Source organism: Giraffa tippelskirchi, chromosome 2 (genome assembly GCF_054371585.1).
Source record: "Giraffa tippelskirchi isolate mGirTip1 chromosome 2, T2T-mGirTip1v1.2.pri, whole genome shotgun sequence".
Taxonomy (NCBI): Eukaryota; Metazoa; Chordata; class Mammalia; order Artiodactyla; family Giraffidae; genus Giraffa; species Giraffa tippelskirchi.
The window spans coordinates 158511128-158537240 of record NC_137276.1 but is presented as its reverse complement, the minus strand read 5'-3'; the positions used below and the strand labels follow the sequence as shown (position 1 = coordinate 158537240).

The following is a 26113-nucleotide window of genomic DNA, read 5'->3' as shown; positions in this document are numbered from 1 at the left end:
GCATTTGCTTAGAACACATTGGATCATGCTGTCACCTCCAGTTACAACTGTCAGCCACTCAGACACCTCTTCTGTCTGGGTCACAAAGCAAAGGGAACTGCGGGTTATGCCATGTCTTTCAATCAATAAACCCTCAGTGAGAACCTACCACACACAATAGTTTCTAATCAGCTCTGATGGAGGATAAAGACAAAGGGAAGATACAGTATCTGCCCACCAAGGTCTCACTATCTCAAGAAGGTAGACAGGCAAATAATTAATTTCAATGCAAAGCAAAATAAAGTAAATGCTAAAAAGAAAAAAGATGCACCATGTCATTAGAGGGCAGAAGGAGCTCTTAATTCCGACTGTAGGGGAGGGTGGAGAGTTCAATGAAGCCTTCACAGAAGAGACAGCATCTGATTTAAGCCTGAAAAATGAATAAAATGTGCACTGACAGACACAAAGGGAGGAGTCCAGGCTGGTGGAACATTGTAAGTAAAGGCAGAGAAGGCGAGGGAGACATGACTAGTCTATAAATCAGCTGGGACTGGATTATAGGGTGTGGGATGATTTAGTTAAGCATGAGGGTGGGAGACTAGGTTTGTACAGGGTAAGAAACTGACTCAGGAGTGACACATATTAATGACGACTATGGTAGAGATGAAGACTGGATTGGGAAATACGTTTGCTCCCTGGGGTTGTTTCATGGCTCACACACATGTGCATCTCCAAGTGTGTCAAGAATGGAATGTCTTTTGTTTTGTTTAGTCAATAAGTCATGTGCAACTCTTTGCAACTCCATAACCTGTAGCCTGCCAGGCTCCTTTGTTCATGGGGCTTCCCATGCAAGAATACTGGAGTGGGTTGCCATTCCCTTCTCCAGGGGATCTTCCCAATCTAGGGATCAAACCTGCATCTCCTACATTGCAAGTAGATTCTTTACCACTGAGCCACCAGGGAAGTTATCCATTTGTTATTTCTGTGTTTACTTACACAAACCACAAGTGATGACAAAAGAGGCAATTACAGTAACCTGGGCTCAGGGACGGGGGACAATGAAGCTAGTCTCTTCTGAGGTGGTCCTCTTGCTCCACAATTGTTGGATTAGAGAACTATGATTTATAAAGATGAGAAAGACAAACTATGATTTGACAAGATGAGAAAGACAAACTATGATTTGTCAAGATAAGAAAGACATTGCCCAGTGCCTGTTCCTTTTCCACCCCAACCCCCAATATTATCATCACTGATCATACATGAAGCAGCCACTTTACTATAGTTTCTGGAACTTAATTATCAAAGACCTATATTGCTTCTCTCTTATGGAGTCTATGCTCAAAATATTTTAATAAATAGAAACTTCAATGAATGGCACTGCTCTGTAGTATAGCACACTGTCTGTACATCCCCTATGGTACTCAGAACATCAGCCCATGGGTTACAGACCACTGAATATAGGGACTCTCTTTCCAACTATCAAAACTTCCTTTTCATAGCACAACTGACCTTTTCAGCTTTACACCCCACATTGTGCCTGAACAAGCCAAGAAGCTCTGTAAACATACAGAGTGAAAAAGAGAATAGTGGTAGATTCAATGACAGGCCAACAGGACTTGAAGATAACTGGAAAAATTCAAGGTTAGAAAAATACAAGTTACAGATGAGAAAAAATTTAAAAAAAAAACACACATCTGATAAAGAATGTAAACAGATATGTAAGGAACTCTCAAAATTCAATGAGATAACAATTTAAAAAGGGATAAAAGATTTCAACAGATATTTTATCAAAGAAACTATATAAAGGGCAAAAAAACATATGAAAAAATTTCCCAAATCATTCATCATTAGATAAATGTCAATTAAAAATCACAAAGGATACTACTACATACCCATTAGAATGGCTATTTTTTTTTTAAAGGGAAGAATACTAAGAGTTAATAAGGAAATGACATGGAAAATATCAAGTGTTAACAAGGATAAGCTGGAACTCCCATTCATTGCTGATGCAAAAGCAAAATGAAGTACAACCACTTTAGAAAACAGTTTGACATTTTCATATTAAGTTAAATATATACTTACAATATGATCTAGCAATATTAGTTCTAGGTATTTACCAAAGATAAATGAAAACTCATGTTCAAACAAAAACCTATACACAGATGTTTATAGCTACTTAATCATCATTGTCAAAACCTTGAAGCAGCCAAATGAACTTCAACTTGATGAATAAACAAACTGTTGTATTATCTTTACAATGTAATACATCTCAGCAATAAGGAATGAATTTCTGATATGCTTGACAATGTGAACGTATCTCAAATGCATTATGCTAAGTGAAGGAAGCCCAGTTTCATATGATTCCACCTGTATAAAATTCTGGAAAAGGCAGAATTATAGAAACAGAAAACAGCTCGATGATTGTCTAGGGGCTTGGGGTGGGGGAAGGCATGAGAGAAATTTTGGAGGGTAATGGGTCTTTTCTGTGTCTTAATTGTTGTGGTGGTTGTCACGTGGCTGTATGTAGTTGCCAAAATTCATTTATTTCACACACCCAAAACTGAATCTTACTATGTAAATGAAGTGAATTAAAAATAAATTTTATTTTATTTTATTTTATTTTATTTTTTTTTTTATAAATTTATTTATTTTACTTGGGGGCTAATTACTTTACAATATTGTAATAGTTTTTGCCATACATTGACAAGAATCAGCCATGGGTTTACATGTGTTCCCCTTCCCGAACCCCCCACCCACCTCCCTCCCCCTCCCATCCCTCTGGATCATCCCACTGCCCCGGCCCCGAGCCCTTGTCACATGCATCGAACATGGAATGGTGCTCTGTTTCACATATGACAATACACATGTCTCAATGCCATTCTCCCAGAACGACCCACCCTCACCTTCTCCCTCAGAGTCCATAAAATTGTTCCATGCATCTGTGTCTCTCATTCTGTCCCGCATATAGGGTTATCGTTACCATCTTTCAGATTCCATATATATGCATTAGTATACTGTATTGTTGTTTTTCTTTCTGGCTTACTTCACTCTGTATAATGGGCTCCAGTTTCATCCATCTCAGTAGAACCGGTTCAAATGTATTTTTTTTAATGGCTGAGTAATATTCCATTGTGTATATGTACCACAGCTTCCTTATCCATTCATCTGCTGATGGACATCTAGGTTGCTTCCATGTCCTGGCTATTGTAAACAGTGCTGCGATGAACATTGGGGTACACGCGTCTCTTTCAATTCTGGTTTCCTCGGTGTATATGCCCAGCAGTGGGATTGCTGGGTCATATGGCAGTTCTATTCCCAGTTTTTTAAGGAATCTCCACACTGTTCTCCATAGTGGCTGTACTAGTTTGCATTCCCACCAACAGTGTAAGAGGGTTCCCTTTTCTCCACACCCTCTCCAGCATTTATTGCTTTTAAAAAATAAATTTTAAAAGGTCAAGATTACCTATAAAAGAATAGAATCTATTAATAAAAAGAGTGGATATATTTCATATGTACAACTGAATCACTTTGCTATACACATGAAACTAACACAACATACAAATCAACTGTATTTCAATAATTTGTTTTTTTAAAAAAAAATGTTGAGTTGTTTAAAGTAAAAATTGACCCAAATAATTCCAGCCTCTTGATTAGAGATCTGGCTCTATCTGTAATGTCTGGCAGAGGGCAAGAGTTCGATGATGGACCCACTGTGTAGGGGCTTTTCTTATCCATCTCCAAGTAGTCAAATCACAGGAATCCTAAAGACCTAACCTGGACACAACTCCTCTAGATACAACTGGCTACTCTCATTTTGAAGTCATTTCTCTCACTTCAAAACCACAATAGCAGTTTCTCTGGACCTCACTTATGGTCTGGACATCAACCAACGTAAAATCATCATTTAAGATTATAATAGATCCCCTGCTAGATTGTGAACCTAATTTTGAGGGTTTAGATCCCTATCACCCAGCACAGTGTCAGCACACTGTTAAAACAGAGATCAAGAACTGCATAAAGATAAAAAGCTCCTCAGAACTTCTTAATATGCATGCCATGCTCTCCCACACAAAATAATTCATAGCTGAGGTAAAGAATGAACTGTTAGGCATTTACTACATCTGTTCATTCATTCACTGAGTATTTACTGAGCACCTAATAAGTGCAGTCTTCCGCTAAGCACTAAAGATACAACGGTAAATAAAACTGTGCCTGTCCCCATGGAGATTTCCTTTCAGAAAAGGTGACAGATATTAAATAACTAAATCACTAGATACTTAAGCAAGTAATTACACAATTAATAATTTAGTTGCTGTAGGAATGGGTACCATGAAAAAAAATGCAGGGTAATATGAAAAAGTATATGACAGGGATCTTAACTGAGCCTGAATGTTTGGAGGAAAGGGAAGGCTGTGTGCTGAAGACCTGCCTTTTGAGCTGACTGCTGTAAAATGAAGGTGTGAGGGGTGAAGTTTAGAGGAGAGTGTGTCATGCCTTAAGAAGAAAGGAAACACATCTGAAAGAATGTCAGGAAGCTTCATTGCCAGGATCAAGAAAGGCGAATACAACAAGATATAGGTAACAGGTAGACACGAGAACACACAGGGGCAATATGTAAGGAACTGAAATTTTATATTAATAATAATGGGGAATACTTCCAGGATTTTCATCAGAGGAGAGGAGATACAGAGGAAATTTTCATCAGAGGAAATACAGGATTTAATTTGCCATTTTATAAATAGATTGTACTGGTTGTCATGTGAAGAATGGACTGCAGGGAGTCAGAGTGGAGGAGCAACAGTCAGTGACAAAGCTACTGTAGAAAAGGCCAAGAATGAAATGGTGTGCTTTGGACTAGAATGATAGTTAAGATGAAGAGAAGTGGACAGAGCTGCATAAAAGAACTGAGATAGACTGATGAGAAGTGCAGAGTAAGAAAGGCAACTCAGTTCAGAGGCTCTTGGACCTCAACCTTACGGTTCCAATTATGGGATCCCAGAGAGCTGGAATCAGAAGCAAGCCAACAGTTTTACAGATGATGAAACACAGATTTAGAAAGGTTAAGGAATTTGCCCAAGGTCACCCAGGAAAGTAGCAACAGAGCTGAACCATAGTATCAAATCTTTTACATTTTTTGTGCTTTTTGCCATTTATACATTTCAAAGTTGAAATTCAATCTCTTTCTTTATTCTTCATTTTTAAAGCAAACACAGTAACAAGCCATACATGGGTCATGGTGCATAACAGAAACCCCAAGACACTTAGACATAAAACACAGGAGACTGTAAGATAGCACTGAGATAAAATCAGGACCTATTTGTTCACCAGTTCAGTTCAGTTCAGTTCAGTCACTCAGTCATGTCCAACTCTTTGAGACCCCATGAATCGCAGCACGCCAGGCCTCCCTGTCCATCACCAACTCCCAGAGTTCACCCAAACTCATGTCCACTGAGTCAGTGATGCCATCCAACCATCTTATCCTCTGTCGGCCCTTTCTCCACCTGCCCTGAATCTTTCCCAGCATCAGGGTCTGTTCAAATGAGTCAGCTCTTCACATCAGGTGGCCAAAGTATTGGAGTTTCAACATCAGTCCTTCCAATGAACACCCAGGACTGATCTCCTTTAGGATGGACTGGCTGGCTCTCCTTGCAGTCCAAGGGACTCTCAAGAGTCTTCTCCAATACCACAGTTCAAAAGCATCAATTCTTCGGCGCTCAGCTTTCTTTATAGTCCAACTCTCATATCCATACGTGACTACTGGAAAATGTGTTCGTCACTGTATCCTAAAGCTTAGCAAATGCCAGGTTCATTAAATTGTCTTAATAAAACACTGCTAATGAATGGATACATTTGCTTTTGCCACTATATTGAAAAATACAATTGAAAAATAATACAAATTGCAAACAGTTTACAGTCATCAAAGCCAAAGTAAGTGGCAGAGAATCATAGGACCATAGGCTTGTTTTCAAGCAACTGGTTTTGAAGAGTGGGCAACTACAGGCTTTTTAATTTTTAGAAAATTTGTAAATAAACAAATATCTGGAGCAAATGAAATTCTTTCTTGACAAGAGTTTAACTGCATTTGAAAATGTGGATTCTCATGGGTAAACACCCACCTTCATGTGCAAAAATCTCAGTCCTACTCTCATAATATATGAAAGAAAACCGGTAGTGTTTACCCATATGCCAACTGCATGGTGTCAGTTTTCAAGTTTATTCAAGTGAGTATCTGCTTACATACTTGCTTTTGCTAATTACAGGAAAACTTTGAAGTGTATCATCTCACTGAATTTCTAGAACAACTCTGCAAGGTAGGTAGGGCCAATATGATCATCTTCATTTTATAAAGACAGAGAGTCACATGGAGACAAAATATGACTTGAGTCCAGGATACTTTTTCTCTGCATTACATACTGTGAGTTATTCAGCACTTTTCCCAAACTCCCATAGCACTAAGATTTAAGTTTACTACACTAATAAAAAAGAAAATGCTCAAATGTTTCTCTCCTAGATCACATATTAGCGGGGTTGAGTCCTGGGAAGACCTCTGAATTCACTGTGATTTCTTTTTTGATGCAATGTATTTTACTTTAAGGAACCATTCTAGAAAGTGCTATGGTATCTATCATACACAACCTGAAATTTATCTGCTACTCTATACTTCAAAAGACATTTACAATAGAACAGTGACTTTCAAAAGTAATTTGGCGTCTTTCAAAACTTTACACATAGAGTTCCAATAAGTGAAGGTGAAAGTCACTCAGTTATGTCCAACTCTTTGCAAGCTCATGAACTGTAGCTCACCAGGCTTCTTTGTCCATGGGATCTCCCAGGCAAGAATACTGAAACGGGTTGCCATTTCCTTCTCCAGGGGATCTTTCCAACCCAGGAACTGAACCCGGGTTTCCTGCACTGCAGAGTTCCCATATGACCCAGCAATTTCACTTCTATGTATATACCCAAGAGAAATGAAAAAAACATGTACACACAAAACTTGTACATAAATGTTCACATAGCTTTATCCCTAATAGAGAAGAAATGAAAACAATCAAATGCCCATCGATGATGGATGGATAAACAAGGCAACTATTCACCAACAGAAGTTAGCAAAATACTCATAACATGCTGTAATGTGGATGTACCTTGAAAACATTAAGTGAAAACGTTATTCTAAGCCAGTCACGAAAAACATACTGCTTTCTGAACACATGGAGTCTTCAGAAAGAAAATATGAAATAAACAACATCCTCAGTAGTGAAAGGGTTAGAATTCCCTGAATATACCAGGAAAAAGAATAATAGGTTGGGAGTAAAAGACAAGGGTTTGTGTTCTGGTTCCCTGGTTCAACTGTTCACTGTTTTATGACTATGGTTAAGTCACCTAGTCTCTCTAAGTTTCTGTTTCCTTATCTGCAAAATAAGAATAATAATATAATTTTTATTTTTCTGATGATCACATAATACAAATATTTTTAAATTTCTTCCTTCATCTGTCAGCATTCCTTCATTTCTCTAACAATAGACATACACACTATTGGGCTTATGCTGCTAAGTCGCTTCAGTCGTGTCCGACTCTGTGCGACCCCATAGACGGCAGCCCATCAGGCTCCCCCATCCCTGGGATTCTCCAGGCAAGAACACTGGAGTGGGTTGCCATTTCCTTCTCCAATGCATGAAAGTGAAAAGTGAAAGTGAAGTCGCTCAGTCGTGTCCGACTCCTAGCAACCCCATGGACTGCAGCCTACAAGGCTTCTCTGTGCATGGGATTTTACAGGCAAGAGTACTGGAGTGGGTTGCCATTGCCTTCTCCGATTGGGCTTATAGAATGTGCCAGATACAGTTCATGTTATTAATATCATTATATCAACTAATCATTATAGTGGGTGAACAACATCATATAGTATAAACAGATGTTGGACTTCATTCTTTTTTATTTCTAAAAATGTTTACTCCTTATTTATAACTATAAATATAGGTAGATTATAATATACTCAGATTATACAAAATTATTTTAAAAGGGTAGAAGCAAACTCAAACATATTTTTGCTTTCATACAATAATCATTATTAAGATTTGGGTGCATTCTACCAAAAGTTTTCTGTATCTGTGCGCACATGTGCTTACACACACGTGCACACAGTAGTGTGTGGTAAACCAGTGATGGGGTTGGGAGGGGGGCTGATTTGTAGCAATTATTCTTTTCTCCTTGGGTAAATACTCTCACCATAGCCAGTTTCAAACTACCAATGGTTTAATAGCTGGCTCACATAATTCCTGAAAATTGAATAAATAGCTCTCAAAGGCCCTGCAATCTAAATGTCAGCAAACAACTGCCACTGTTTGAAAGGTTTCAGACTTTGAAAACTTTATGCTGTATGGTACCTGTTTTTAAACAGAAATATCTATCATAAACTCATTTCCTTATCACTTCTCTGGTGGCTCTGTTGGTAAAGAATCCACCTGCAACGCAGGAGACCAAGGTTCGATCCCTGGGTAAGAAAGAACCCCTGGAGAAGGAGATGGCAATCCACTCCAGTATTCTTGCCTGGAAAATTCCATGGACAGAGGAGCCTGGCAGGCTATAGTCAACAAATATGAAATTACTTTTAAAGACTCAACAATATTCTCCATTTTTTTTTGAATCCTCTATCAATGGATGATTACATTGCTTTTTTCACCATTACCTATGTGAACAGAAGTGTGAAAAATGAAATTGTGAATACGTCTTTACGCATTTCTCTGATTATTTCCTCAGGATATATGTGTGCAAAGTTCATTAAATGGTCAAAGGGAGGCACTTTTGTGTCTTTGAAACAAACAGTCAAGGCGTCCTTCATAGAACCTATTCCAGGTACACTCCTACACACAGGGTACCAGAACACCATACCTGGGCATGAGATCACCATGTCCTGTCCAGCACTAGACAGGACTGTTCCCTTTAACTCTTGCTAATCTAATGGTTGGAAAGTGACATCTTATTGTTGGTTTAATTTGTATCTATCTTCTTACTCATGAATTTGAGCTTCTTTTTAGGATGAACTTATTTCTATCTTTTTGAACTGCCTGAACTTCCAGTTAAAATTTTTTTCGAAGAATATATTTTATATTGAATGGATTTCTTTTGTGTGTTGTGATGGCACTAACTATTGCCATATACCTATATTTTCCCAAGTTTTCATTTGTCCCTTAACTTATAATATTGTGATGCTCCACCAATGTTGTGAATCTTTATGTAATCAAACATATCAAATTTTCTTTAATGACTCCTATCCTTGATGATATATCTAGAAAGGCTTTTATTTCAAACTTGTGAAAACATTTGCATATATTTTCTTCTAGTACTTTTAGGGCTTAATTTATTTTTTTAACATTTAAATATTTATTTCAACTGAGATTTGTTTGGAAGTAAGGAATGAGGTAAAAATTTTAACTTTATTTTTATAGAAATTATCCAAATGTCCTAGCATTTAAATACATCTTTTCCGCTGACTCTGGATGCTACCTTGGGCATCCGCCAGCTGCAGGACTGGCTTCCTTTCTTTTCTGGATTTCTGTTTTCACTTCAATTTTGTCCTTGGAGAATTTCTTACCAACTCAGCAATTCATTTTAAAAGACATTTATTTTTAAATGCAGAATTTCTAGCTGCTTTACAGGAAAAGGGTTGTTTAGCAGACGTGGTCCACCATACTGAGAGAAACTGAAATCTTCTCTAATCTATTTCTGATGTGCTGGTTAGCATGAACATTCAATAAATAGATAATGTCAGGGACCTGCTCAAGTCCTTCCAATAACCTTTTGTGATAGTGAAGACAATTGCAACAACATCCCTACTAGGTCCTGGACCCTGACTATCTCTTCCTCCTCATCTCGGGCCTCTTCCTCCAGAGTTCTTTTCTGTTTTATTTATTTTTTTGGATTTAAAAATATTTTTATTGAGTTATAATATAACATTATGTTAGTTTCAGGCATATAGCATAATGATTTGATATTTGCATATATGGTGAAATGTTCACCACAGTAAATCTAGTTAACATTCATTACCATACATAGCTACTTTTCCCCCCTTGGGATGAAGACTTTTAAGATTTACTCACTTAGCAAATTTCAATGGATAAATAGATAAAGAAGATGTAGTATTACTACAGTATTATTCAGTTAAAAAAAGGAAGTCTTGCCATTTGTGACAACACGGATGGACCTTGAGACATTATGTTAAGTGATATACGTCAAAGACAAACACCATATGGTCTCATATGTGGAATTTAAAAAAATAAACAAAAACCTGAGTCCATAGATATAGAGAACAGATTGGTAATGTCCAGAGGTGAGAGATGGAAATGTGGGTGAAACAGGTTACAAACTTTCAGTTACAAAATGAGTCATGGGGATATAATGCATAGCAGGAGTACTATAGTTAATAATACTGAATCGTGTATTTGAAAGTCCCCCCCAAGTCCTTGAAGTTCCAGCAACACTGGCATTATGATCCTTGTGGCTCAAGCCTTCACACATGCCATCCACTGCCTTCTCCCAGCTATCTTCTCAAATAGATCTTCACAACCATCTGATAATGACAGTATTGTCCTATTACTTTCCATCAATACAATGTCCTATAGATTATCTTCACAGAACTTTTAAAAAATGTATTTATTTATTTATTTTCTTCTGTCCTTCACCTTTCGCAAGAATTAAGCTTCATGAGGGCAGATATCATTTGTGCTTTGTTTACCAACAAATACAGACAAGCAGAGTGTCTAGCACATACTGCTATCCTATGAATGGATGCAAAGTGTCTTAATTTTTTTTTTTACATCCCCTGTGGTAAAGGGAACATTAACAGGTGCTCAGGAAACATCTGCTGAGCTGGGTCCCACATCTAGTCATGAAGGACCACTTCCACTAGATGTGGGTATAATATAGATCTTTGACTTGTTTTCATCACATCACAGAGGTACATTTTCAAAACGGGAGGGGAATACTTATCCTTGTGTGATTAAAAGTATGACACGCTTTAAAATGGTGGTTCAGCCGGTAAAGAATCTACCTGCAATGCAGGGGATGTGGGTTTGATCTCTGGGTCAGGAAGATCCCTTGGAGAAGGCAATGACAACCTACTCCAGTATTCTTGCCTGGGAAATCACATGGACAGAGGAGACTGGTGGGCTACAGTCCATGGGGTCACAAAGAATAGTACATGACTGGGTGACTGAGCACATATGGCTGTTAGTATAACTGACACCATCCTGGCCCTTACAGTTTCTCTGTCCTTCACCGACCCTACCCAGGACCATACTGCACAGTGCGTCACTTCTTTGTCATCAAGGGCTTTGTAGTTAATAGATACTGCTTAATAATTACTAGGGTCAAGTGGCCTCTGTGTTCTGTTAGTTTCCACAAAATTATGAAAGCCTTTGCTGACATATCCCCAGTACCCACAAGACTAGTTACTCATTCATGAATTTTGACTGAGGATGCATGCCCTATTTCCAAGTACCTACCTTCCTACCCTCGGTTAACTATAAAATTGTCCCCACGGCCCCTTGGTGGCACAGAGAGCAGCTGCAAATGCTTCTGAATACTTGTCTACCCAATCCAGATCCCACCCTGTAAGTTACCTATAAGAAAATGATCCATTGACTATAATGAGCTACCTGCTGTAATTTTCAGCCTCAAGATGCTTTTCAGTTCAGTGGGTACATTTGCTCCCTCTGTCCTTCAACACACACTCACTCACTCACTCATATACACACAAAATAACAGTTTCTATAATAAAAAAAAAAAAAGATAAAATATTCCAGGCCCACCAGGAATAAAATGTAACTCGGAGTGAATCTACCACCAAATTTCAAAATTAATACCCAAACACCACTAAAGGCTAGCAGGAACAAAAACTGGCATTTTTAGACTGAAAATTATTTTCTAAGATTATACATCTAAAATGCTTCCCAGGTGGTGTAGTTGGTAAAGAATTTGCCTGCCAGTTCAGGAGACACAAGAGACTCAGATTCAATATCTGGGTCAGGAAGATGCTCTGGAGTAGGAAATGGCAAGCCACTCCAGTATTTTTGCCTGGAAAATCTCATCGACATAAGAGCTTGGTGACCTATATAGTTCATGGAGTTGCAAAGAGTCAGACACAACTGAGCTAGGTTGTGGTGGTATATATCTAAAAAATGTCTGAGCCACATGTAAACATCATTTAGCAAGTCCCTAAACACTTAAGAGGAGGGAAAGAGCCTGCTGTACTTGGGCCAGAAGGAAAAGACAGTGAGTTCCAATTAATATTTCTGAATTAGCCACATGGGATGCCAAATGAATAATGCCAAAGTAACCTTGAATACCGTGATATTCAATGGTTTGCCTTGGAAATGAACAGAGATCATCCTGTCGCAGCAATACATGAACTGTGAACTTCCAGATGTTCAAGTTGTTTTTAAAAAAGGCAGAGGAAACAGTGATCAAATTGTCCAGATCGCTGGATCATCAAAAAAGCAAGAGAGTTCCAGAAAAACATCTATCTCTGCTTTATTGACTATGCCAAAGCCTTTGACTGTGTGGATCACAATAAACTGTGGAAAATTCTGAAAGAGATGGGCATACCAGACCACCTGACCTGCCTCTTGAGAAACCTGTATGCAGGTCAGGAAGCAACAGTTAGAACTGGACATGGAACAACAGACTGGTTCCAAATAGGAAAAAGAGTACGTCAAGGCTGTATATTGTCACCCTGCTTATTTAACTTATATGCAGAGTACATCATGAGAAATGCTGGGCTGAAAGAAGCACAAGCTGGAATCAAGATTGCCAGGAGAAATATCAATAACCTCAGATATGCAGATGACACCACCCTTATGGCAGAAAGTGAAGAAGAACTAAAGAGCCTCTTGATGAAAGTGAAAGAGGAGAGTGAAAAAGTTGGCTTAAAGCTCAACATTCAGAAAACTAAAATCACAGCATCCAGTCCCATCACTTCATGGCAAATAGATGGGGAAACAGTGGAAACAGAGGCTGACTTTATTTTGGGGGGCTCCAAAATCACTGCTGATGGTGATTGCAGCCATGAAGTTAAAAGATGCTTACTCCTTAGAAGGAAAGTTATGACCCACCTAGACAGCATATTAAAAAGCAGAGACATTACTTTGTCAGCAAAGGTCCGTCTAGTCAAGATTATGGTTTTCCCAGTAGTCATGTAGGGATGTGAGAGTTGGACTATAAAGAAAGCTGAGCACCGAAGAATTGACGCTTTTGAACTGTGGTGTTGGAGAAGACTCTTGAGAGTCCCTTGGACTGCAAGGACATCCAACCAGTCCATCCTAAAGGAGATCAGTCTTGGGTGTTCATTGGAAGGACTGATGCTGAAGCTGAAACTTCAATACTTTGGCCACCTGATGTGCAGAGCTGACTCATTTGAACAGACCCTGATGCTGGGAAAGATTGAGGGCAGGTGGAGAAGGGGACGACAGAGGATGAGATGGTTGGATGGCATCACTGACTCAATGGACATGAGTTTGGGTAAACTCTGGGAGTTGGTGATGGACAGGGAGGCCTGGCCTGCTGCGATTCACAGGGTCGCAAAGAGTCGGACACAACTGAGCGACTGAACTGAACGGAACTGAACCTTGAATACTACAGTTAACAGTTTCCCATTTCCCTCAAACCCACTACATCCGCACTGAACCACTGTTCCTGCACACATCTGCGATCTTGTTTAGAGCTACTTTCCTTTAGGAAGTTTTTCATGACCTTGGAAAAATATGTTATCTGAATATATGTAATTATAATGCACTGTACATGCTTCAGGAAGCAACAAATCAATTTTGACATAGTATTTGCACCATGAAAGAATCACATCCTATGTTCTCTGTCTTTTTAATTGGCTGAATGTTTCCTTTCAAATGTGTGTGTTCTGTATCAATTATTGACAGACAGTTTTGGTTGGCATATTTAGAAAATGAAGAGTTTTAATCATAAAGAATTCAGTGGCAGCATGGTACTGAGCAAACAGCGTGCATTTTAAAGTCAATGGTGTAGACAAGTTTTACTACTGAGTAATAGTTATGTTGTTTAGTTGCTAAGCTGTGTCCGACTCTGTGACCCCATGGATGGTAGTCTGCCAGGCTCCTCTGTCCCTGGGATTTCCCAGCAAAAATACTGGAGTGGGTTGCCATTTCCTTCTCCAGGGGATCTTCCCAACCCAGGAATGAACTCAAGTCTCTTGTGTTGGCAGGCGGATTCTTCACCACTGAGCCACCTGGGAAGCCCTAATAACAGGGCTTTTAAGTTAACTGAACTTTTTTAATTCACTTTTCTGAATCTGGAGTTCCTCACTGGTAAAGACAGATGAAAACATTTATCTCTATCTTATGAGGTAATTTGGAAATTTATGTAATATTTTGTGTTAATACATACACATACACAACTCCCTCATTCAATTAATGTTATTTCCCTCACCTTCCTTCTTTTTTATTAAACACACACTCCACTATATAGTTATCACCAATTTACAGAGAATTAGAAAAAAAGATATTTAAAACCATGCTTAGTTTAACAAGATCTTCCTTTAGTGATTAAAAAATTCAGTATTACATAATGCTTCATGGCTATTTTTGCAGTCATAAATTATCATTGCATTGTAGATGAGAGGAAGAACATTTTTAATAGTAGGATATTTAGAGTAATGAAGGTGAAATAGGTAAGAGCTTTCTTTAATAAGTAACCAGAAACAAAAACCCTGCCTTCACTTTCTTCCTGAAATCCCCCTTAGTATCTCACTAAGAATAGTGCATGCCTTGGGAGGGACTCCTCCAACACTTCCATTTACTAACTGCTTTATTCACAATTTCCATTATTTCAACCATCCTCCAAACAAAGCAATACCTTCCTCTTAGTCCTAAATACAAGCTGGGTTTCTACTGAGCCTCAAGCAATACACTGCTAATAGAAAAGACATTTTACAGCTCAGTGTCAATTGCAAACAGCAGATCGTTTCTGCCCTAGACCTTATGTATGCAGAGTGCATAAGGGAACACCCTTGCCTGCCATCTCCTCTTCCTTCATTACCATGCTGGCAATGCACAGTTCCATGCCTCCACCATCTCTGCAGTATTCTGCCTTCACAATACAAGTATCTTGAAGATGCTGATGGCACTCTTGGCTAGAAGAACACTAGATACAAGGAAACTCCTATAATATTTAAGGCTTCTATTTCATCTCATCATTTAAATATACTAAGAAGAAAAGAAAGAGAATGTAGAAATAAACATCAGAAGCTGAGCTATTCTGAAATGATATCATCCAATGTAAAGTTCAGTTAGAAAGGGAGAGTACCTAAGTGTGGTATTTTTTTAAAAAATGTTTTTTTTAATGACCTGAAAAGGTGTATAACTGGAATTGCATCAAATGCAGCAACATTCCTCTATAGAAAGACTCTCTATAGCTCTGTCTTTGTATCTTTCTCTATGTTTCTCTGTCTCTATCACTATCTCTTCTCTTTCTTTGTTTCTCCTTTTTCTTTCCTCTTCTCTCCTCACCCCCACTCCTCTTTGTTTTCCTGAGTGGACAATAAAAAAACACTGAAAAGACATTTAGAAGCAAGCCATGGATGTCAAAAAATCCTGTATAAGAGAAATTCAGTTTTCCCCAGAAGACTAGATAGATCAAAAAGTCCAAAGCAAATTAGAAAATATTAGGATAAAATTAAGGCTTTCTAAGTGAAAAGCAAAAATTAGTTCATTAAGAGTTCTGGGGCCATCTGAAGTCCCAAAGATCTAGGGAAGGACAGAATTAACCCTGGTGCATCAATTTAATCTATTAAGTATAAAATGTTTGAACAGCAAACTAGTCCACAATGAATGATTAGAGGTGTCTTCCCAAAGTGAAAAAGGGTAAACAAAGCTAGAGTAAATAATGGTCAACAATGGTTGAGAACTGCTTGAGTACAATAATTTGTATATCTGTGCTTGCCTTAACACTAATAGATATCTATATTTCAACTAAGAATCAAATCAAACTCACAATATTATATTGATAAAGAGCTATATCTATATAGAAAAAGCTACCAGTGACTGATGGATAACTTCTCTTTCTATTTCTTTTCTTTTGCGTATCTACATAAGTTCCTTGAAGGAAGCATAGTTGGCAAATACTCTTCAGTTCATCCCTCTCCCTGGCATGGAAAGCCAAAACTTTAAAGGGACCACAATGTTCTGTTATATAAGGTACGGGAAAAATGCAAACATCAGTACAGTGGAGTATATATCAAAATGCACAGTAATGACCTATATGGGAAAAGAATCTAAGACAGAGTGGATATATGTATATGTATAACTGACTCACTTTGCTGTATACAACACTGTAAATCAACCATACTCCAATACATTTTTTTTTTAATGCATACTCCTGCCTAGCTTAAGGGGTACTTCAAAAAATATGAAAGTATGCTGGAAGTTGAAAAAAAAAAATTATGGCAAAGAGCCTTAAATTATTATTATTACAGATCTTACAAACACTGTAGGAAAGAGTATTTATTTCCTAATAATGTAAAGTTATGCCAGGAGTTTTGATTCTGATGGCAGAAGGAGAAAAGAAATTCATGAAAATAACAGAACTCAGCCAAGTCTAGATTATCAAGTGTGTGATTGTTTTGTCTCTTTTCTCTCATTTTCTCAACCATCTTGTATTTTCATTGTTCCTACTGCCTCTAAAACAGAGAAAGACAAAAGAAAGCAATTCTGTCTATTGCTTTTATAGGTTTGTATGGCAGGTACTTGAAATTATGACCGAGGTTCTCATATTATTTATAAAATTTATCCATTTTCTCCCTGTCCCTCAAAAATAAATGAGCAATTGCAATACCCAGTGGATTTTAGAATAAAGCAATCTTTGGGTTTTGTTTTTTTTTTAATATTGAGGATACAAGTATATTTTATTTTCTAAAGAAATTCATCTATTAAGTAGAAAAGCTTTTTTAAAAATAGTGAAATAAAATGGGTGAGGACTGGCCCAGTAATGAGTCAGTGGTAATCAGATGGTGATTTGGTTCTCTAAAGCTCATCTAAATATGGCAGAAACAAATGTTACGGGGTGAGGGGTGGGATGGTCCTGCAAAACAAAGGTGATTCAAAGGGCAGAAGAAAGTCTTATAAGCCAGACATTGTCGCTGAGAACCATATATACTCACGTATTCCCTGCAAAAATAGTGCCTTCTCTTAACTCATACATGTGAAGGAAAAATCAGGTCATTTTTCTAAACATAGAATTATCACTGTATTACAAGAAGCCTTTCTAGAGAATTTATAACTGCAAAGTCAGCATCACACCAATAAATTGTGGTACCCTAATATCTTTTCAATACCCACACTTGGGAAGTACAAGTAACTAAACATAAACATCAGTCTTTCAAAGCATTTAAAAAAAAAAAAAAAGAGTGAAGATACCTGCTCCCAAGAAGAAACATTTAAAGGACATCAGGGTGAATGTTATAATTCCAATGACCTTTAGGTCTAAGAATAAAATGAAACTGTATTCTTCTCACATTCTCTAAATGTTTGGACTAAATTGCATAGAAACAAAATGTGTTCAGGATGACCAGCCATGAGCAACAGAGATAGGACTGAATGTCACAAGTACACTCAAGTAAGGAGTTTTTCAAAAAGCACATTCAAATAATATGAGACCATGGGAGCTGGCAACAAATTGAATCTTTGCCCCAAACTGAAGGAACCATTGCTTGGCACTAAAACACAATAGATCCTTGTAGAAGGAAAACAACAACAAAGAAGTACCCAAGTGTATCTAAAATACATTAAACACAAATATTTCCTTCACCTGCAGGGATTCCTGTCCTCCACAATCTGTTCCCAACCTACCTTTACAGCTTGGCTTCTAAACACCTTCACACTATCCCTTCAGCCAAACTGAACTATTCTGTTCCCAAATAAGAAATGTATTTTCTCCTAGAAAAGAACAGTTGCTCTTTGATTGAGAAATCTTCAATACTGCCCTACAGGATTAATAACTTTCTCTGCTCTTTCATGCAATTTTGTTTGGTATTTATTTTCTCTTCTTTCTCTCAGACTTGACTGTAAGATTCTTACAATAAGAACTTTTCTTTATTTACCCTGGATTCTAACAATATGAAATGGTCAAACACATGATATTTAGAATAAAGTGAAATCATTGTAAGATAAACATTTTTCATTAGAAATAATTAAATAATAGAAACAATGTATCCTGGATATGTCCATGGTTTATTGCAAGACCCACAATGTTCTTTTTTAAAAAAGCAATAATGAAGAATTGGTTGAGATTTTGCTATTGTCAGTTGGTTTAGTTGGCTGGATGGTTAGGTTTGCTGTTGCTAATCAGTTGGTTGCTTTGGTTTATATGTAAGGACACAGAGAAACAGCATGATTAAATGACTTTAATGTCATTAAACAGCTCATTAAGTGAAACAGTCAGAACTTGAATCAATATCTTGATTCCTGCTAAGCCACAATGCTTTTACTTATTTATTTATTTTACATGGTGTAATTCATTCCCAATAAGTCACACTATTATTTCTACTCTCAGCAAATTTCTTAAAAATAATGATAAAAAAATCAGAGAATCTTACCTCTGTTAGCATAAGAAAGCCCTAAGGTTAGGCAATGTGGTATAAAAGAAAGAGCTCGGCATTTGGAGGCAAGATGGCTTTTGAAACCCTATCAGGAGTACTGCTAACTGAGGCCAACCCCACCCTCCCCTCTCACCTTTTCCTCCCTACTCACTCCCCATTCCGGCTCTATATTTCCTAATCTATAAGAGGGTTGTAAGAATCTCTACACCTCAGCCCCATCACAGTGTTTTCTGTGAAGCTAATGATAATGTGTGAAAAATCTAGCCCTGCACCTGGCACACTGTCAACAGTTTGTTGACTCTGAAATAAAAAGCTGTATTCAAAGATGTGTGTGTGTATGTGTGTGTGTGTGCGTGCATTTGGGGAAGAAAATTCATTGGTATCATTTTTCATATGGTCTGCAGCAAATAAATTTGGTTTGGCAGTATTTTTCAAATTCATCAGATTATACATGGTACAATTCTAACTACCTCCCCGACTTGGAATCACAATTTCCGAATATTTATTTCTACTCTAAAGGTGGCTTTAACAGTTCAAGTTTCTAACATGCTGCCAAAGAAACACACCAAAAGAGAAGTGTGTGACAAATCAGTTTGCTTTTAGAATTCTTGCAAAGGAGAACTTCTTTGCATATAGTATTGGAAATATTTAATTGTATGATGAGCAAGAATGGGAATATTGAGTCTTGAGCTTACATTGCAGTGATTTTCTTCCTTTCAGGTGGAAAACATCTCAAATGAGGGGGAAGAGGGAGTAAAAATAATTCTCATGTATTAATAAAAAAAACATAGCAATCTATTACAGGGTGGTCCTTTAACAATCAGCAAAACTCATGACCCCTGGGATCTAAATATATTTTTCTAATTATTTATATGCTAGTAGAGTCCAAGGGGAATGTATTTAGTAAAAATAATATCTATCTTAAGAACCGAGGAAATAGTTGCAGTCACAGTTTTGTTAAGTATTAGCTGTATGACTTTGGATAGCTCTCTCAGCCATTTTGATTCTAATTTTCTGACCCGTAAAAGGGAGTTAAAATACCTTGACTGCTGTGTTTTGGGTGTGAGAACTAAATGAAAAAGAATATGTAAAATTCAAATGAAATTTTATTTCAGCAAAGGGAGCTTTATTATCACCTCTATAACTGTTACATTATAATTATATTATCACTACTAAAATCATTCAAGCTTTAATTCCTTAAAAGAAAGTAAATACTGATTTTTTGATTATTTGTTTTTATTACCATCAGAAATGAAATGTTGACCCCACACTCCCCAGTGAAGATGGAAATCACAGTACTGCTATAGAAAGACTATGTTTTCTAGTCAGAATTGTGTGCCTTAAAGTCCAGTTGATTGTATTTGAAATGCACCACATAGAAATAAAGCTGTTGTGTGGTTGTGATTCCTTTTCAAAATTTGGGACTTTCCTTTAGAGAAGGGTCCACATGAAGGGGTCCAGAGGAACAAGATAAAACAAATATCACAGGCATGTACAGGCTTTAGGGTTTTCAAGATAACTTTCTTTGTTCACATCAATCCTGTGGTTCCGTTAACATGGGTACCTGAAGCACAGGAAGGGCCTTATGAAAGAGTAACCAGTCTGCTGTCATCTACACTGTTGTAAAAGGCATGATGCACGAGAGGTTGGTTCATCGGATCCCTTTTTCCCTCTCATAGCTCAGAGCCGGTTCCCCTTTTATTTTTGTCAATAACACTTACTTTTTGTTCCTCTCCTTCCAACTAGGAAGTGCATCACTGACACAGACACAATATACCTTTTCATAAGGAAGGCAAATGAATATGGGCCAGATGGGCCGAGGGCATTACAACATGTTTCCTGCTCCCATGGTGACTCAATGGGGCTGGTATGAGAACGTATTTTATTCAAGAAGTCGGCTTCCCTGGCAGAATTATGAGTCAGTTCCTGGGTAAAAAGCTCACTCACCATCTACATCTGAGGGAGTTGTGGGGGGGGCTCCTTGGATGGATTACAGTAAAGGTCATTCAGAAAAGCAGCTCTGCCAGGACCAGCGGGGAGGCACCAGCACTAATGAGCCACTAACCCCTGAGAATTCAGTGATCTCTAACAAGGTTAACAAGGTCATTTTTCTATTTCCCTTCAAGGTGAGGACATAAAACCACATTGATGAATTGCTAGTATGAATACAAACAAGTTCTATTATAAACTTTATAATTGACCAATTATATAGTTGACCAACTTGGGCCAAAAAAAATGTGAAGGGACAGTTTTTCATTCATTGTATATATATATACACCTATACCTATCATATATCTATCTGTATATATGTAAACATTGAGTTCCTACTATGCATCTATGTGTCAATCTTTACTCCAAGTGCATGGGTTAACAGACAAAATGGACAAGTCCCTGTTCTTGGGGAGCTTAAAAGCAGAGAAATAGGAAGGAACAGAGGGAGAGAGAGAGAGAAAGAAAGAAAGGAGAGGAAAATAGGGATTGGAAAGGAAAACAAAAATGAAAAAAGCGGAGGAGGAGAAGAAAAGGATGAGAACGACTGATATAGTGACAAAAAATAATGAGTGTTATAAAGAAAGCTAAAGAAGGATAAAGGACTGGACTGCTTGGCAGGGCTATTTTAGTTAAGATGGTTAAGGAAGGCCTCTGTAAGAAGATACCATTCAAGGACAGAACTAAACCAAATAAGAAACTACAATCTGGGGTTATACTCAGTATATGTAAAATCAGGACATCAGAGAACTGGCCAGTCAAATGGGACACTCACTTAGGCAGGGTAGATGCTGGTTTAAACAGGCAGTAGAACTCTATACTAGTGCATCCCAGTTGAATATCAGTCCTGCTTGTAATATATCCTCTCCTCTGTAAAGCCTCTAAGGGCCAACAAGGTTAGAAGTTATCTCTCCTTCTCTTGGCTTTGAGCTGTGCTCTGTCCAAGTTATATCCCTCCTTTAGTGCTGTTTGTGGTTTCCAATAAAATGCCTTAAGTGGTGTAGCAAAACGAAAACACACACAGGAAAAATAATCAAGGTAGGAAGGCTCAAATTCATGCCACATGAAGAACAGTTGAAGGTATATACTGGGAACATGGCCATGGTTTGGTGACCCCTGTTGAACATCTCTGATGGCCTCTCACATAGAAGAAGAATTAAAGCAATGATATTCAAAGTATGATCCATGATCTTCAGGGAAATTATACCTGGGAAGGTTTTTTTAAATGAAGATAACTCAGTTCCTTGAATTAAAATTAGAGACTCATGAGGTCTTTTCCATTTAAATCAAGCAGTTGAACCAAAGAAATGTATGGATGTGACAAAAGACAAACTTCAGTTATATGTACTAAAATTTTTCTAATAATGTGATCAGTCTAAAGACGTAATGGGCCAAAATGAGATGATCTCTAGTTAGAGGTACCATCAAAAAGTTCTGAGCAGTACTTCTACAGATGAGATGAGACCCACAAAGACAGACTTTCAAGTCCCCTGTAACTCTGATGTCATACGATCCATGTCCATGATAGTTGAGTGTGGTTATTTAAACTCAATAAATATTTTGGCTGCATCTTATTATGCTTATGAAGCAACATCCAAAGAAAGAATGAGCCTGATGATAGGTTCTTTCTTTCCTATGTGTGTGCTCTCTGCGTGCTTAGTTGCTCAGCCATGTCCAACTCTCTGTGACCCTTTGCACTGTAGGCCTCCAGGCTCCTCTGTCCATGGGATTTTTCAGGCAAGAATACTGAAGTGGATTGTCAGTTCCTTCTCCAGAGGATCTTCCCAACTGAAGGACTGAACCTGTGTCTCTTGTGTCTCCCTACACTGCAGGAGTCATCAGAGCAAAACTCTATCTTCATTTATTTGTTTTTATAAGGTATCAATGGGCTGTTACCACGAAGGCTTTCTCTGCCACTGGCTCAAGTTTGGAACTCAGAAGTCATCTACTATCACTGTCATTTTTTTTTCTCATAGGACCTGAGGTAAGGGGAAGAAATACGATTCTAGTTGCCTTAGATGTGACAATGAAGAAAAATTCCTATAATTAAACACACCGAACCAGTCCTCCCAGTGTACTTTGTCCCATAAAGACTAAAGGTTTCAGTAGTTCTTGCCACAATCAAAATTATATGATTCTGACAAATATAAGATTTTATATTACCACAGAAGTCAATGGAAATAAGCAACATTATGTTCTCTTAACCCATTTTCGGACATACGGCATTACCCTACGTGTTATCTGCATCTTAATAGATGGTTAAAAGGCATTCACTTACCTGAGGCATTGCTTTGCAGGATCCCATAGAAGTACAGACTCATTACACACCACAGAAGTCCCATCCTGTCAACACAAATACAAAGGTAAGGAGAGTACTTATTACCCTCAAGTGCTTAAATAATACTAGTGCATATGTAGGCTGACTATTCACTAGGAACTGTTTTAAGACTTTTACAATATTAACACAAAAATATAATTATATTTATAATAACACATTTTTTATATTTATAAAAAATATAACAACCATAAAATTATAACAATTTTACAATGTTAATATTGTCAGAACCAACCAGGAAGATAGGCTTTTTTTATATCTCCATATTACAGATAAGAAAACTGAGACAAGTGTAAATAACATAAAAGATCCTTTGGCTAGAAAAGGGTAACTGGTGCATCTAGTTTGTGCATTCTCAGTCACATACAACTCTTTGCAACCCCATGGACTGTAGTCTGCCAGGCTCCTCTGTCCATGGAATTTTCCAGGCAAGAATACTGGAGTGAGTTGCCATTCACTTCTCCAGGGGATCTTCCTGAAGACCCAGGGGTCAAACCCTCGTCTCTTGAGTCTCCTGCATTAGCAGGCAGATTCTTTACCGCTTGCGGCACCTGAGAAGCCCCAGAAAGTGGTAGGGTAATGATTAAATTACAACAGCCTGGCTCTAGAATTGTCTCTCAATCACTGAACTCTGCCTAATTAAAAATACTTTTTTAGTTTTTTTTTTTTCCATCAGAGTTGAATTTCTGGCAGATAAGTTTGTTCTTCTTACCCTTCATCATATTGTCTTGGTTTATTTCCACTTGGAAATGTTTTATTATCTAGACACTTTTTCTTCTTAGTGAGGAACAGAAAGTATAGAAATCCTAGATTCAGACTTGGTTTGCAGTCCACCATACTGTGAATTTATAGTGAAGGGAAATGTATAACCTCATGTCTTGCTGTGCTTGCTCTACTCTTCTTACTCAAGAGACAAATGATGACGCTGGATTCCAGTTTCTCTGATCTTCAGCCTTTCTGTTGGTAACCAGCTGAAACAGTTCACTAGCGAGAACGATGCCCTTTTATTTGGTTGTGTGATCTTTAATGCAGGAGGGCTGGAGGTATAACAACTCTGTGAACTATTTCTTTCCCCACTACTCTAGACATATCTGGCCCCTGATAAAACCTCTGTGGGGTTATAAATACTGAAACCTAAATATTACTGAGAAATTCCATATCGAAGACCTCCACTCTCTGTTTTGAACATAACAGTCATATGGAGGTAATTACAGAGGTCTTGGTAACTTGTCCAGATCATATTTCTAGTAGGTGACAGAGATGAGATTTATATCCACACCTGACAAACTACATCTATTATCCCAAATATTAGCCTATGTCACAAGTTTCACAGCAACCCAGTAGTCTAAAAATCAAAGAAGTATTTAATAAATAGGGTGACCTACTAACAGCATTTGAAATAGGACATTTATTAGAATGCTACACTGAAACAAAAGGTAAAACCAGTATTGTTCAAGCCATCCAGAGCGTGTGGTCATTTTAAAGGAGGATGCAAGTTTCATACACTTGTCACCTCTATTGGCCACACATCACCAAAAGTGTCTACTGTGCTTCTTCCTTAGCATGATTGTACATGAGAGTCCCTTGGACAGCACGGAGATCAAACCAGTCAGTCTTGAAGGAAATCAACCCTGAATACTCTTTGGAAGGACTGATGTTGAAGCTGAAACTTCAATACTTTGGCCACCTTATGTGAAAAGCCAACTGATTGGAAAAGACCCTGATGCTGGGAAAGATCAAGGGCAGGAGGAAAAGGGTAGGACAGAGGATGAAATGGTTGGATGGCATCACCGATTCATTGGACATGAACTTGGGCAAACTACAGGATATGGTGAGGGACAGGGAAGCTTGGCATGCTGGACTTGCATGAGGTCTGTGGGGTTGCAAAGAGTCAGACATGACTTGGCAACTGAACAACAGCAACACAAATCACAGGCGGATTTATTATATTTTAAACAACATTTTATCTCAGAAATTAAATATCTCTTTCTTAACACCACCATTCCCTTCTAATTCTTATACCGTTACCTTAGAGAGTTTTCCTTTCGGCATTCTTTAATTCAATAACACATGTATTGAACACTTTCTGTTTACAAGTCACTAGCCTATAATTGCGGAGACCTCTAGCAAGCAAGATGTAGGGCCTTCTCTAAAGGCACTTATCCCCAGTACAGGAAGTAAGCCACATGCAAACCACTTCAGCATCATCAACTTTAAACAAAAGACATGCAGAGGCACTACAGGATGTTCAAAGATTTATCAGACAGAAGTTTGAGCACTAAGCAGAGTCTAACAGAAACTTAAAGTGTGTACAAGAACTAGCTGCAATACAAAGTAAAGTGATAAAAATAGAGAGGAGCTGATAAGTGTTATTGAAGATTAGCAAAAGAAAGAGATTACTCCAACTAAGGCAGTCAAAGAAGACTAAATAGAAGAGGTAGCTTTAAACTGAAAGAAGTGGTTTGGAAATTCAGAATTGAGGCAGAAGGAAAGTGTAGGGGAAAGAAACTCAAAAGAGAATAATGCTCAGAGGAAAGCATGGAACATAAATAGGAAATCATCTATAAATAATTCAGTTTGACTCAAGCACAGGGTATTAGGAAAAGAACTATAAAAGATTTTGGTGGTAAGCACAGAGTTTTAGGATCAGAATATTGCAAAGTCTTGAACAGTAGGCTAAGAACTTTGGATTTAATTTAAACAGCAAAGAGGGAATCACTGAAATTTTCTGGTCAGAGGAATGATATGGTGATCGAGTTATGCTGTATGGAGGTCATTCCTCCAGGCACATATTGGATGGATTGCCACTAAATTCTGTCTTGAAATCAATTTGATTCCTGAGTCGATCATCACAATAATTGTTATGCTCCTAGTTTTGTGTTATCCATAAACTTGATGAACATCCCACCTATGTCCTCATCTAAGACATTAACAAAAGTAATTAATAATTCTGTATAGTCCTTGTCAACAGAGAGCAAGTAGACATTTAATTCCTGATATAAGGCAAAGGAATCTCAGTTCCGATACTTAGCTATGCTAAAGGATTCTAACCTCCCAAATTGTTTTTGGCTATTAAAAAAAAAAAAGCCTCACACCTCTATACTTTTACAATTTGCCTGTTTATAAGCTGCTGAGTTCCTATGGCAACACTTTGAAGACATTCTAATTAGTGTGTGATTGAGAGTCTAAATTGA

At 37.8% G+C, this 26113-nt stretch overlaps 1 protein-coding gene across 3 annotated transcripts in view; it reads right to left on the bottom strand.

The window, feature by feature from the left end:
- Nucleotides 1-26113, bottom strand: part of IL1RAP (interleukin 1 receptor accessory protein) — a 137179-nt gene that overhangs the window by 61828 nt on the left and 49238 nt on the right. For all 3 annotated transcript variants that reach the window (XM_081537265.1, XM_081537247.1, XM_081537256.1), the window contains one exon: nt 22863-22927. In XM_081537265.1, the coding sequence (XP_081393391.1) occupies nt 22863-22926 (64 nt within the window). In that variant the 5' untranslated portion in view covers nt 22927. The remainder of the gene's footprint in view (nt 1-22862; nt 22928-26113) is intronic.